Source organism: Mauremys reevesii, linkage group 18 (assembly GCF_016161935.1).
Source record: "Mauremys reevesii isolate NIE-2019 linkage group 18, ASM1616193v1, whole genome shotgun sequence".
NCBI lineage: Eukaryota > Metazoa > Chordata > Testudines > Geoemydidae > Mauremys > Mauremys reevesii.
The window spans coordinates 20,554,693-20,569,583 of NC_052640.1; the positions used below are offsets into that span (position 1 = coordinate 20,554,693).

The 14,891-nt window shown below is 51.6% G+C and overlaps 1 protein-coding gene across 3 annotated transcripts in view; it reads right to left on the reverse strand.

Moving 5' to 3' along the window:
* BCR (BCR activator of RhoGEF and GTPase) overlaps positions 1-14,891 on the reverse strand; it is a 128,934-nt gene that overhangs the window by 34,121 nt on the left and 79,922 nt on the right. For all 3 annotated transcript variants that reach the window (XM_039505838.1, XM_039505841.1, XM_039505839.1), the window contains exons 9-10: positions 4,591-4,712; positions 2,960-3,128 (exon numbers count right to left, since the gene is read on the reverse strand). In XM_039505838.1, the coding sequence (XP_039361772.1) occupies positions 2,960-3,128; positions 4,591-4,712 (291 nt within the window). The remainder of the gene's footprint in view (positions 1-2,959; positions 3,129-4,590; positions 4,713-14,891) is intronic.

Sequence of the window (14,891 nt, forward strand, 5' to 3'; positions counted from 1 at the left end):
TCCTAGTGAAATAGTGTTTCCTAATATCCAACCTAGACCTCCCTCACTGTAACTTGAGACCATTGCTCCTTATTCTGTCATCTGTCACCACAGAGAACAGCCTAGCTCCATCCTCTTTGGAACCTGCTTCAGGTAGTTGAAGGCTGCTATCAAATCCCCCCTCACTCTTCTCTTCTGCAGACCAAACAAGCTCAGTTCCCTCAGCCTCATAAATCATGTGCCCCAGCCCCCTGATCATTTTCGTTGCCCTCCGCTGGACTCCCTCCAATTTGTCCACATCCTTTCTGTAGTGGGGGGGGGGGGGCAAAACTGGACGCAATACTCCAGATATGGCCTCACCCAGTGCTGAATAATCACTTCCCTCAATTTGCTGGTAATGTTCCTACTAATGCAGCCCAATATGCCGTTAACCTTCTTTTTGTCCACTGTAATCCGCAGGTCCTTTTCTGCAGAACTGCTGCTTAGCCAGTTGGTCCGCAGCCTGTAGCCGTACATGGGATTCTTCCGTCCTAAGTGCAGGACTCTGCACTTGTCCCTGTTGAACCTCCTCAGATTTCTTTTGGCCCAATCCTCCAATTTGTCTCGGTCACTCTGGACCCTATCCCCACCTTCCTGCATATCTACTTCTCCCTGCAGCTTAGTGTCATCTGTGAACTTGCTGAGGGTACAATTCACCCCATCATCCAGATCATTAATAAAGATGTTGACCAAAACTGGCCCCAGGACCGACCCCTGGGGTACTCTGCTTGATACTGGCTGCCAACTAGACATAGATCCATTGATCACTACCCATTGAGCCTGACAATCTAGCCAGCTTTCTATCCACCTTATAGACCATTCATCCAATCCATACTACTTTAACTTGCTGGCAAGAATACTGTGGAAGACCGTATCAAAAGCTTTGCTAAAGTCAAGATATATCACGTCCACTGCTTTCCCCATTATCCACAGAGCCAGTTATCTCATCATAGAAGGCAATCAGGTTGGTCAGGCATGGACTTGTCCTTGGTGAATCCATGTTGACTGTTCCTGATCATCTTCCTCTCTTCCAAGTGGTTCAAAATGGTTTCCTTGAGGACCTGCTCTATGATTTTTCCAGGGACTGAGGTAAGGCTGACAGGTCAGTAGTTCCCTGGATTCTCCTTCTTCCCTTTTTAAAAGATGACCACTATATTTGCCTTTTTCCAATTGTCTGAGACCTCCTCCGATTGCCACAAGTTTTCAAAGATATTGGCCAATGGCTCTGCAATCACATCAGCCAATTCTCTCAGCACCCTCGGCTGCATTAGATCTGGACCCATTGACTTGTACATGTCCAGCTTTTCTAAATAGTCCTCAACCTGTTCTTTCACCACTGAGGGCTGCTCGCCTCCTCCCCATACTGTGTTGCCCAGGACAGCAGTGTGGAAGCTGACATTGGTTGTGAAGACCGAGGCAAAAAAAGCATTGAGTTCTTCAGCTTTTTCCACATCGTCTGTCACTAGGTTGCCTCCCCATTCATTGAGGGTCCCACACTTTCCCTGACCTTTTTCTTGTTGCTAACATACCTGTAGAAACCCTTCTTGTTACCCTTCACATCCCTTGCTAGTTGCAACTCCAGTTGTGTTTTGGCCATCCTGATTACACCTCTGCATGCTCAAGCAATATTTTTATACTCCTCCCTAGCCATCTGTCCAAGTTTCAACTTCTTGTAAGCTTGCTTTTTGTGTATAAGCTCACTGAAGATTTCACTGTTAAGCCAAGCTGGTCGCCTGCCATATTTGCTATTCTTTCTGAACATCGGGATGGTTTGTTCGTGCACCCTCAATAAGGCTTCTTTAAAATATAGCCAGCTTTCCTGGACTCCTTTCCCCCTTGTATTGGCCTCCCAGGGGATCCTGCCCATCAGTTCCCTGAGGGAGTCAAAGTCTGCTTTTCTGAAGTCCAGGCTCCATATTTTGCTACTCTCCTTCCTTCCTTTTGTGAGGATCCTGAACTCAACCGTCTCATGGGCACTGCTGCCCAGGTTGCCACCCACTTCTGCTTCCCCTACCAATTCTTCCCTGTTTGAAAGCAGCAGGTCAAGAAGAGAACAGCCCCGGGTTGGTTCCTCCAGTAGTTTCAACAGGAAGTTGTCCCCAACACTCTCCAAAAACTTCCTGGATTGTCTATGCACTGCTGTGCTGCTCTCCCAGCAGATGTCAGGGTGATTGAAGTCCCTCATTAGACCACATTATGGTGGTCTCATGCCAGAATCAATGTGGAGGAGGAGATTTGACTCAATTTTCTGATCTATCCCCCTCTTCCCTTCACAGGTGGCCAAACAAAATGCATGTCTAGCAAATGAAGAGGGGACAACATTAGAACTACAGCGCCTACAGTGAAAGAGGTTGACATGTTTATCTATAGACCTGCTTATGCATCCAAATCCGCTAGGCTTCAAACACACTTAGAAGGCACTGCTGATATGGTGAAAATTCAGAGGTATCTTTATATGTGACCAAAGCCACACCCAGGCTCGTGCTTAGATATCCGAGAGCTGAAATCTCTGAAAAACAGGCTCATCACATTTTATCCACTCTCATGTGCCCTCGGCACAAAAGCTACCCCATTCCTCCAAATTCCTCCTTCGACAGTAAGTGTATACAAAGACATAGCACCATGAGCAGGGCCTGCCAACACCATGAGAACATTCAACGCCTAGCTGCTGGATGCTTTGTTACTCCTGGATGCCCAGAGGACACTATCACACAAGGGATAATGCATCATGCCTGGCTATCGCTGCCTGCCCAACCACTACATGCGTAACCAAAAGTTTAGTTCCACTGCATGTCAGAAACAAGTGCCGTAGCTTAGCAGCATTACCTGTCCAAACAAACTCTGGAAGTGAGTTACCCCCACCCCCCAGCAGCATCCCACTTCCACGTTGGGACACAACATGCACCCCGGGCTTGGGGAAGACGGCTCCACCTGCCATTACCTTTTCTCGCTGGATGTCATTCTTCATCTGGGAGATCTTGATCTTCATGGCATCCAGCTCCTCGTCAGGCACGAGTGGGATGTTGGGCACTGCCTCGGACTCATCCACAGTTTGGAAGCTGAGGTCTGTGAGTGGAATGTACCATTTACAATCATACTGCTGGCTTTTCCTGAAAAGAAGAGGGGACAGGGCTTTAAACAAGCTTGCACTCCATCAGCTCACACTGCTCCTTCCATGCTTTCCCCCCTGGTGGTTTCAGCACTGCAGGTTACAAGACAGTGAAACAGGCTCAACCTCACTGTAATCCCTGAGATGGAAGCACAGCTGGGGTAGGTCTATTTTCCAGCAATGAATCTTGAAGGAGCCAATACCCACTACAATGCTATGTACAGTGTGCTGCCCGTAGATTTTATTTTTTTTAATCCAGTGCTCACTCTTAAGCATCCCAAAGCACTTCCCAAATACAGTGATACAGTGAAACCCCGCTATAACGCGACCTTTGGGATCCAAAAAATTCCATCGCGCTAAATGCGGGGTCGCGGTATAGCGGGGTTTCAAACCAGTCAGTTTTTCAGTGGTCCCCAAAGCGGTGCATTGAGGTGCACTGCCTAGTGCCCCTGGTGCCTAGTGCCCAGCAGGGGAGAGGAGCTGCGGCCCCCCGCCTGCCGGAGACAAGAGAACTCCGGGGCTGCGGGCGCCGCTGCTCTCCGTCCCCGGCAGGCGCAGGGCCGCGGCTTCTCTCCCGCTTCAAAAGGAGCCGCGGCTCCCCGCCTGCCGGGAACGGAGAACTCCAGCTGTGGGCACCAGTGCTCTCTGTCCCTGGAAGGCGGGGAACCGTGGCTCCTCTTGAAGCGGGACAGAAAGCACCGGTGCCAGCAGCCTCGGAATTCTCTGTCCCCAGCAGGTGCGGGGCTGCAGCTTCTCTCCCCTGCCATGGTGTTGGGGACCATTGGTACAGTACCATACTGTATTATACCTTAAAGGAGAGCCAACCTGTGATTGCGTTATATGCGATTTCGCGTTATGGCGGGGCGCGTTATTGCGAGGTTTGACTGTATCTTTAAATACAGCCATCTCTGGGGCAGAACGCAGCAAGCTGCACAAGAGCTTACGATCATATAATGCGATGCCTCTGGGTGGGTCTTTGGCAGAGAGGACTGAACCTGGGACCTCTGGATCTAAAAGCAGGAGCCTCTGCTGCCTGCTGCAGAAGTTTTTCACAAGCTGTAGCTGCCTCATAAACCCTTGTGAGATCCAGCCACTAGAGGGAGATAGCGAGTAACCTTAAGCGCAGGCTGTAGCAGGAAGTGAAGAACAACACCTGAAACTGCAGGGGGAATGAAGGGAGGCAGAGTTAAATGACCCCAGCTGGAATTTGTCCAGGATGCCACAGTTAGCACTCCTGCTTTTAGGAAGGTAGCCAGGCAGTAGTTAACTCCCCGAAGTGATCAGGATTTTGGCTCTGTCTCATCTGAAGGACAATGCTACTGTACGATGTTCGCTGTATGGGCCGCAGCTTTGCTGAGTTAGGTGCAGCTGCATGCACTGAACTAACATTCTGCCACGTCCACTGCTCTGAATATAGGGTGTGAAGCACTGGAAAATGGGGTGTCAAGCGGGAAAATCCTCACCCTCCAAGCTGCTTCTTGAGCTTGGCGCACAGGAACAGGTCAGTGAAAAGAAAGACGTGGCGCAGTTTCCGAGCCCCCTCTACCAGCTCCACCATGAAACTGTCCTTCAAGAGCTGCCGGTGCTGTCAGAAAGAGGAGACACAGTTCTAGTTAGGACAGGAGGGGTCGGTCTCTGAGCGAAGGCACTACAGTGCCTCATCAGTACCTCCGGTAAGATAAACCTCCCCAGCACCAGCCCAAAGCATGATCCCCATGTGACCCATCGCTGGTGGAACATGGCAAACCTGCCCCACCCACCGCTCTCTCCAGGACTTTCTGTTCCAAGGGAGACCCTCTCTGTGTGCCTGTCCGAAGCAGGGCCTGAGAAATGGATGATCAGTTGAGGAGTCTCATTAATTGGCCTGCCTGTTTACTTCTTTCCCCACTTGTACGCTCTCCTTGTTCATGCCCTTCCTTGAGACTTTATCATCCGGCTTTCTCAGACCCACTAAGGATGCATACTTTGCAGAGGGCCATCCCAGTGACTTGGCTAGGGCCATCCCCTCTCCTGCTAATCCTGGCCACTGAGTTAACTCTTTGCGGTCTGGTCCCTTCCTGCTGCTCTCTCCATCACTTGCAGGACGTGCATAATCAGAGAAAGCAGCTGAATGTTGGGTTTTAGTTTTTAACTGGAGTCAAATCTCCACCTCCAGCTGGTGAACTGCCAGCTGGCTTGGGGCAAATACTTCTGAGAGCTGCACAGAACACGGTTACCCACTGCCTGGTGCAAATGCTGGACGGGTCACCCAGACTCTCCAGGCTCAGCCTCTCTTTCCAGTCACTCTTGAGTTTCCAAGCATTTCCTTTGGGGGCTGAAACTTCACCTGCCAGCTCTCACTCAAAGGAACCTCGCTGGAAACATCAAGCAAAATCCTTTCAGCTGCTTTAATTTATGGCAAGTCATTGACAGACCATTACCACACACACAGGGCTTGCCAGCCGCCTTCAACAGCAAGGCATTCCACCGTTCGCTAGCAGAGGGCAGCATACACCACTTCACCAGGTAAGCTTTCGCATCTAGCTGCAGCCACTCTGCAGAACTACCACATCCAAACCATGAAACACCCTCCTTGCCACGCTGTACCTGTCTGTACACAGCAGCTGCTAAATATTCCTGCTGCTTCCCTGTTCCAACAAGTGCTGCTAAGGGACCTATATTTGCTTAGAGAAGCTAGCAAATCCACCAACAGTCCCTAATCAGCCAGTAGTCGAACAGTCCCATCTGGATGTGTTTTTCCTATGCATTTATTTAAAGCCTTTTTCTATTCCCGATACAATTCCCCCAAAACACGAGACACTGATCAGACCTCAGACTTAGCCTGGAGCATAGCTCTGCTGCCTTCATCCCCCTCAGAAGACAGGCTCCTAGTTTCAAGGGTCTGAACGAGTTCCTTGGGCCAAGTGGTTTGTTTCAGACATGACGACTGTCCCCCTTTTCCTCCCCTTGCTCCAGAGCCTCACACCGAAGGAGAGGCCCATCCATTATTCAGGCAAAACTAGGCAGTAGTACATAGTCATCAGCAAGCTTCAAGCCCGGTTCTGTACTCAGACCTCCCCCTCCAGAATCAGTGGCAGCCTGAACGTGAGCTAGGGGAGGTGAAATCTTGCAGAGGGTTCCAAATTGGGGGGTTCTCAATTTGGGGGCAAGTCTGATCCTCACAAAAGTGGAAATCTTCTAGCACTGCCTTGATCCAAGTACCAAGCAGGCTTCTCTGCCCAGTTCTGCCAGTGCACCCTAACCTTGACCTACATCACCCGTTACTCTGGTGTTGGATCCACACACCTAGATACTATGGTGATTGGTGCTGCAGCAATAACTTTTATGCCTAGGTATTCTGGTGATAGCTCTGCCAATGTTATTCCAGCCTAATCAAGTCCTCCCTCTCCCCGGCTGTTTTACTACCTGCTCCCTCCATCATCCCCCACACAGACAGCTTTGTCAGTGCACCCTGCTCCTCAGCTACCAGATCTCCACTATTTCAGTACCAGGCTCTCGCATGCAAAAATTGCCAATTCCCAAGCTGTGCTATGTTTTGACTGGGAAATGGATGAGATTGAAACATCCAAACAGTTACTTGTAACCAAATCAGAGTTTAAACCTAAGTCTGCGAATGTAACGCCCTGTGCATTAACTCATTGTTCTCCTCAACACCCCCACAACACTCTCAATGTAGAGGACACATCTATAGGCGTGTTCATAACCCACCCACCCACCGAGCTTTGCTCTCTAAACTACCTTTATTGATACCGTGATGTGAGTCCCAACAGACGACATGGTGGGGCATACAAGGCAGAGTGATGAAGCATAAGAACCAATTCTTGTTTCCACCTTCACAGAGCATCATACATTTTCCAGTATAAACCAACATATTGCACAAAGCTGCACTAATGCCTTTTCTGGGTGCTGAAGAGCAGGAATCAGTCCCAGGGATGCTTGCCAATCCCAAATGTCACTGCAACTGTGTGATCACTAGCAGCAAATGTTCCACCCTGTCAGTGGTGTAAACCTATTTCTGGGCAAGATCCTGGGAAGCAGGGGAATCCAGTGGGGAGTCAGGCTCGGAAAGGCCCGCGGATGTGTCGATGTTTATTTTTAGGAGGGCGTGAACCTCCTCAATCCTCCCTGGGTTTGGAGAGCATGCCTGCCTGCATTAATGTCTCTGCTACTCGTGTGTGCTCATTTCCCGCCCCCCCAAGGACTACAGAGCGACCTGCAGCCCAGATATGGAACCAGGAGCGTCTGGGCAGAAACAAAGGATCGGCCTTGTCAAGAGCAAACCCCCACCTTCCACAGCTGGGAAGGATTCAATTTGAGAGAGAGAGAAATGAGGCAGAAAAAATGGTATTTTTCAGCAATCCAGAACTCTAATTTAATGTTTTTAGAGCTGATGAATATTTATTATGATGCAAATCAACTCTGCTCCTCTGAGGCATGTGAACAGCTGCTTGTTGCCAGCCAAATCTCTGCTCACCATCCTTAGGTGTAAATATGTTCTCACACGTCAATCCCATTTGTTACCCAGCTGCAATCCTGGGGTGCAATGCTGATCCTCCATTCCTCCCCCCAGCCCACGAGGGTCTCGTGGCACAATCCTGCCCTAGGGGAGACTGCTGCTGGGCCCCTGTGGCCGGCCGGGGATGAGCGGGTTAGGCAGGTGTGGTTAACAAGGTCCTGACTATTTGCTCAGTAGCCAGGCAGGAGGTTCCTTTCATAACACTCTTTGAAGCCGATGGAGAGCTGGAGCAAGGCCACTGTCTGCAGCCTCTATCCCGCGCTGAAGGAAACCATGTCTCTAAATCCCAATCTGAAAACAGAGGGGACAGGCCAGAGTGGCTTCTGGAGCAAAGGCGACTCTTGCCCAAAGAGCTGCCCATTCAAGGCAAGACTCCCATCCCACTGAGACGCTACTGGCTCAGCGAGAAAGTTTCCTTCTTACAGGGGCCTCAGATGAGGCCATTCCTGCTAGCTAATGCCTGGTCACTGACAGTGCGCCCCCTTCTGAGAAATTCAGCGAAGCCAGCAAACAGCCTAACGCTTGGTCCTGGCACAGACTCACATGAGCTGTTTGAGAATTAATCTGTTCTGCTCGGCTCTGGCTCAGTTTCATCGCCCCTCTGGATGTGTCAGTGCTCTGATACCTAGGCTGAGGATCAGAACCGAAGAGTCTCCACAGGCCTGGACTACCTGGGCCATGGCTCCAAATACAACCAGGGACTGCAGCCAATGGAGTGCGGAAGGTTCCCACCTGCCCCCCATAACATCACAAGAGCGTGAGGGAGGGGGTAGGTGCAGGCAAAGGCAGTGACCATAGGGAACTAACAGTGTGAATATTCTCACATGGCATTGGGATTCCAGATCCACCTACTGCCCACGACCCCACTCAGGGCATCCATTCCCTTCCGTTACCAAGAGCCTCAGCCACAGGCGCCACCTGCATAGCCCCTGCCTGTAAACATCCAGGCAGGCTCTTCCAAGTAGCAGGTTCCCACTTGCTCAGAAAAGTTCCATGTCCAAAATTCCCCATCAGCCTAAACAGGAAGTTCAGCACCGCCACAGGCAGAGCCCTGCTGTGACGCCGAGAGCCACCATCCGTTCAGCCTGTGATGCTGTTCCTGAGGCAATGCTGATCTATGCCGAGTTTATCTGATCCAGCACTTGGGGGATAAGTCAACCCGATCCGCGAGACAAGACGCTAGCCTGAGGCACCGGAATGACTCCTACAGAGGTGGGATTTCTCAGGAAAGGAGGCCGGCTGGGGCGCCCGGCGGAGGATGTATTCTAGTCAGGCATAGGAAGTCAGGGAAGGGGGCGGAGGGGATGTATTCCAGTCAGCGACTAGGAGGGAAAAATTTACCAAGCCTCACAGAGGGGGGGATTTTCTTTCCTCTTCTGTTCTATTAACAGTCCTGACTCATGAGCCTACCGGAGACGTGTCCCTGCAAGGGGGTCCCAGGGAGATCTCTCCATAGCAGATGACCCAAGGAGCTTCCAGGTCCTGTGGGCGAGGGGCAGAGGGGTGGGGGAAAGGAAGCCTGGAGAGTGGCTTTGCAGAGCAGGCTGGGATCTCGCTCTCCACAGCAGGGTTCTTGCTGAGCCTGAGCTGGGGGATGGATTTATCTGCCCGCTTCTCCTGGAACTTGACCAGGCTTGGTACAATAGGTGCACATCGGGCTGCTGATCACTGATGGGGGCGGGGGGAGGGATTGTTTCCAGTAGGGAGCTGCTGGGGGTCACATCCTTTGCTGCGATGACTCATCTGGCTGGGAGGGTTCAGCAGGTCAGAGGGAAACAATAAAAGGATTTCCCAACCAGCTGACTACAGGCTCCTTTGTGAGGGAGCAAAGGGTACCTCTCCCCAAGAGTCGGTCAGCACGTGCCCAATCCCCCGCCCCTCCCCAAGGGAAGTCAGCATGCCCCTCGGACGTTCCCAGCACCCGTCTGCACTCGCCCAGGGTTCACACACTGCCTCAGCCATGCTCCCCGGGCAGAGGAGACAGATTCCAACGAGGAGCCTGCTCGACAGAATCTGCTGCACCAGTGATTGGCTACAGGCTGCCTCAGTGCAGGGGAGCGAGAGGCCCAGGAAGCACGCCCCACAGGCCTGCAGTCAGACAGTCTCGCCTCGCAGACGTGACCCCATCAGCCCCCTAGTACACAGAGACTGTTCACTTCCTCTTCAGAGTCCTCACCAATCTGGCCACGGAACCAGCACCCCATAGACCGTGGCAACTCACCCCAGCAGCTCAAACCCAGCAACATGGGTCCCCCATTCCTTTCCCTCCCCATCTCTCTTTTCCCCATCAACCTCCCTGTCTAGCTTTCTCCTCACTGGCATCCTTTTGGGGGTCCTATGTTAATAACAGACTTCTGGGCCATAGGGTGTTTTGGGCTGTTTGCTGCACGGCTCCCCTGTCTGTACCCACCCCACCTATCCAGCTTATTCCTCCTGGCCTGACTGAGGAATGGCAACACAACCACCAGTGTATAGAAAACATAAGAGAAGAGCCTCTCCCACCATCCAAATACCCTGGGGAAGTGTATGGGCTACAGACACATTCAGGTGGGCTTAACGCCAGACTGGTGACTGAGCATCCAGCACACACACTTCCATCAGTAACACCTTAAGATGAGAAGCACTCCTGCCAGGACAGTGCAGTACTGCCATGCAAGAGCCTGGGCTGGGTCCCGGTGTCTGCTCCAGCCTTACCTCACTGGGCTTCTCTTCCCTTTGCATATCTAGCACCTGCCTCCTCCCTTTTCTGTCGGTGTCTCACTGCTTTGGGTGCAAGAGCCTTCCCCCCTGCAGCTCCTGTCACCTGGAACAGCCTCCCTGTGTTTCCTGCCTCTTCATCTCTTCTCTCCTTCACCTTTGAGTTTCTCAACCAGCCTCACAATCGCCTGCACCTTCATTTATTCATTGCATCATGTTTTCACTGGTTGCTGTCTCTAATGCCGTGTGCTGTCTGCTGTTGTGTATTATTTAACTCCAGATAGCGAGGCAGGTTACCTGTTTGTCAGAGATGCACGATGCAAAGTAAAACTTGTAATAGCTGTTCATCTGGATTTAAGATCTGAAAAGGGCGGTCAGAGCTGAGGAGGAGGTGTATCCAGGGTGGTGACGACAGAAGACTGCAGCGCGTGTGGGTGAGAGTTACAGGAAAGACTGGAACATGTGTGATGCAGGAGGAGGAGGAGGATGGTAAAGCACAAAAGGATGGCTACTGGCACATGTCATTGAGGAATAGGTGGTTTGGATTTCTGCAGAACATAGGAGGAGAATGATTCCTGTGTGTGATGCAAGAGCAGCATGACAGGACATCAGGATCATCTGCTGAGGAATTAATGGGCTTCTCTTAATAGTCTAACAGCCTTTTGTTTTCCAAAGTGACTGACAGTGGGAGCTATAGGGCTTCAGCCAGGAGACAGAGAGCATGAGATCCAAAGCTGTATTTCTGGGCACATTGCTGCAGACAGCATCTGCCCAGGGCCACTAGAAGCAGCAAGCCCCAGGCCCCAAGATGTCCGAGACCAGCCCACAAACCCGGTGATGCTCCAGTTCACACCCTTGCCCGTTCCCTTTTGTAAACAGTCCCCTATTGTTCTCTCTTTCCCTACCTCAAACTCTCCCTCATGCGACTGCAGCCTAAACCCAATGATGCTGTGCCACTCAGAGGTCACCTGGCTGATCCCTCAGAGGCAATTCACTGTCAGATGCATTTACCAGCTAACTTCAGAAATATGGAGATTGCAGTCCACGGCCAGGCTTGAGCGTCTCAGATATGATGGAAAAAAATATGAGACAGGCTCATACAGACTGACTGGGACCCCGCCGCAGTGGGAATCTGCCTCTCTCCCCCTAAGGGGCTCAGTGCTTTTAGCAGTTCCATTAACTCCTGCTTTACAAGCAAAGGCAGAACTGGATAGGGAACAGTGGAGGGGGAAGTTTCAGCGTTAAGCTCTTGCTCAGAGAGGCAACGTGGATTCCTCCAGCCAGCCATTCACACACCAGCGGCAGCTAGGAACCTCTGCACCAGAGGGGTGCCAAACCAGCCACCCCACTGGAGGCTGTGCAGGATCGCTGGGTAGAACCGTAGGGACTGATCCTTCTGGAGCGCTTGGGGATTTTTCCCCTCAGAAGACCCCCTATAACTGAGACCAAGAAAATGAATGGTGGAGGGTGAAGCGTCGGCGGTGAGCAAACAAGGCCCTGGCTTGGAGCTGCAGTGGGGCCACGTGCACAAGACAAGAAGGAATCTGAACTTCTCACATGCCCTAAATCAGGAGGCTTCACGTCACTCCAGGACACCCCAGCAAGCTCTTTACTACTCCTTGGCAAGCTACTGAAGTGGGCACTTAGGGAAGGATCAATCAGAAACACTAACAAGCAGGAAGGAGAAAAGAGGATGAGAGGGAGGGAGGCATTTCCACACTCCTTGGCAGGGGAGATTCTGGGGCTAAGATCCGTCCCCAGAAGCATAACAGTCCATCCAGGTTACTGTTCCTTCGCAGGGGGATGTCCCCCCACGATGGGGTGCAGTGGTTATCTCCTTCTGCCATCCTACGGACCAAATCCTAGACACTGCATCTTTCCCCACAAGTCCATGGGTCGTATGCTGGGGAGACAAGCGACCCAATTCCCCACACAGGCTAGAGCCACACACTGGCCTTGACGGAGCCCCATTTCTTCTGGCTTTTGTTGTAAGTAGCATCCTGCCCACGTCCCTGAAGCATCCAGAAAGTGGTGTAACTCTGCCCCCCTCCTTACGTCTGGGACCCGCCAGGCCCACACACTCAAGGAGCCGCCGGCTGCCTCAGGACCATGCCTCCCACTTCAATTCCCATCGAAAGATCGAATGCACAGATCACAAAGGGAACGGGGCTGAATCTGCAGCTCTCCCTTGCCCTGTCAGCATTGCTGTATCGCACAGTAAGCGGAGACACAGCAGAGAAGGGGGCCAGGTAATATCGATGGCCTTGAGAGCAAAGTGCTGGGCTGTTCTTGCCATGCCATAAAGGTCGCAGCACATCCTGGTTTAGGCATGGACTGGGAAGGATCTGGGGCAAGATACTGGAGTTACTTTATGGAATAGTCCAGTGGCTAGGAAAGGAGGGAACAAGCTCCTCTACAGTGAGCAACCTTTGCGTTCCTCATTGTGTGCAGGATGCGGCCAAGTGCCTTGTAGCAAATGAAAGCACCTAAAGCAGCGGATCAATAACCTTGGGTCACACCTTGGGGGAGGGTGTGTGTGTAGAAGGTTGTGCGCGCACACACGCACACACACACACACACACACACACGCTTCTAGCAGCCTGTCACTAGGGAGATTAACCACTGGCTGCTTCCACCAATTCAAAGCAATCCAGCAAAAGAAAGCAGCAGCGAGAGGCAGGCAAAGGGGATTTACATCCTCCCTGCGCTGTGCTCGCCAAAGGGGAAAACGACTCCACATTAAAGATGGGGATTGGGAGCCTTTTGCTGGCAGGAAAAAGAAAAGAAGAGAAAAAGAGCCCCTTTATATGCACGCTAACAACTGAGGTCGGCACCTGAGCACTGTGTGAGAGCAGGCGGCTGGAGCTACAGCAACTAGCCGGCTCCCCCCTCCCAAAAGGAATCTCTAATGGGAGGGAGGTAAATAATGAATAAAAGCCATCAAAGCAAGCTGGCTATTCATTAAAATAAAAAATGCATTATGCATTGAGAGCCGTCAATTAGGACATGCAAACTGCTTGCTATCCCATCACCCCGGGGAGGGCACAGACAAGTGGAGCAGAAGGAAAGGCTAAGCCAGAGATTTACACACACAGACAAAACCCAGCTCTGATCCCAACCTGGAAGGGCTGGTGGTGGTGGGGAGCGGGGCTTGTTAACTCTTGAGGAAGATCGTGCACAAATCCTTCATTCATGAATGGCTCGGAGTCCAGTCCTGTTGGATCACAATTTCTAACCATGGAAATGGTAAACACTCCCCATTCTGGACGAGCTTTGGGGAAGAAGGTGGTGCCCTGCCCCTTAGAGGTAGGGCCTTTGGTTTAGAAAAGCCAAAGGAAGCAGCTAGCATTCGACTCCCAGAGGGAAAGGAAGTTAAAGGGCAACACCGAGAAAGATCTGGAATAAGCGTCATTCTTCACCTCGGCTTGGAACAGACTGTGAGCAGAGTAGGTGCATATGAGTGAGAGAGAGTTATGGATTCCCTCCGTCACACAGGAAAACCTGTTTTCAGCCCTGATTCTGCTGTCCCTGCCACAAGAGTAAACATGGAATAACCACCTGAAGTCAGTATGTTCACCACAGCGTAATGGGAACAGGAGCAGCCCTGCTGAGCCCACTCGTTACACACCCCATTCTCACTTTGTAAGTGGTGACAAATCCACAGCTCACCAGAGAGCACAACAACTTCATTCCCGCTGCCCTGGCTCCGGTCACTTCATTAGGATTCCACGGGACACTGCAAAGCCTGCATCCCTCATCGAGATACTAACAGCTGACCTGAGACTACAGAGCACTCCCTCTCCTGCCACAGGGGCATTCCAGCCTGCGATACCTGCTATGACTCAATCAGCATCCACTTTAATGAGGCCTTCTTCTGTCTCCAAGGCCCTGGCCACTCTCATGTGTGTACTTTCATCCCACCCTGCTACTGCCTGGCCCCTACAGTTCTAGTCTCTGCACATCTCAAAACAAGCCCAAAAGCAGGAGGTAAATGGGGGAATTCCTGCTCAAGGCTGAGGAACAATGCACTCGGGGGCCGTCTGAGTATCCCATCTCCATTCTGCATCTGCCAGAGAACCCTCTGAGCTGAAAGGGTCAGTGAAACATACAGTAATAATCCCAGGAATGTGTATGTTTATAGGGCTGGGGGACTGCTCACTGGAATGTCTTCAAGGGGATCCCTGGATCCAGTTGTAGTCATCTTGGGCTCTGCAGATTACAGGGCACAGTTCTGACATGACAGCAACTTCAGCTGCAATTCCTCTACCATAAAGGTCCTGTTGCTGCTTCTCTTGATTCCGCTCTTTCATCCAAGCTCTCCCACCCCATTTTATCCAAGCTTCCCCCGCAACCCAACTGTCTCCTCCAACACTTATCATCGTCCTGGCTGTTACTGAGCAGGAGGGACCAAATTAATCCCTACCAAAACCACGCTGGAGTTACCCTAGCGATGGATCTGCCCCAGGAACTCAGGGAGCCACTCAGAGCCATGCCACTGCAGAAGTCTGTCTCCATTATAAACAGTCCAGTCTGTGGGTGAGGAGGGGACAG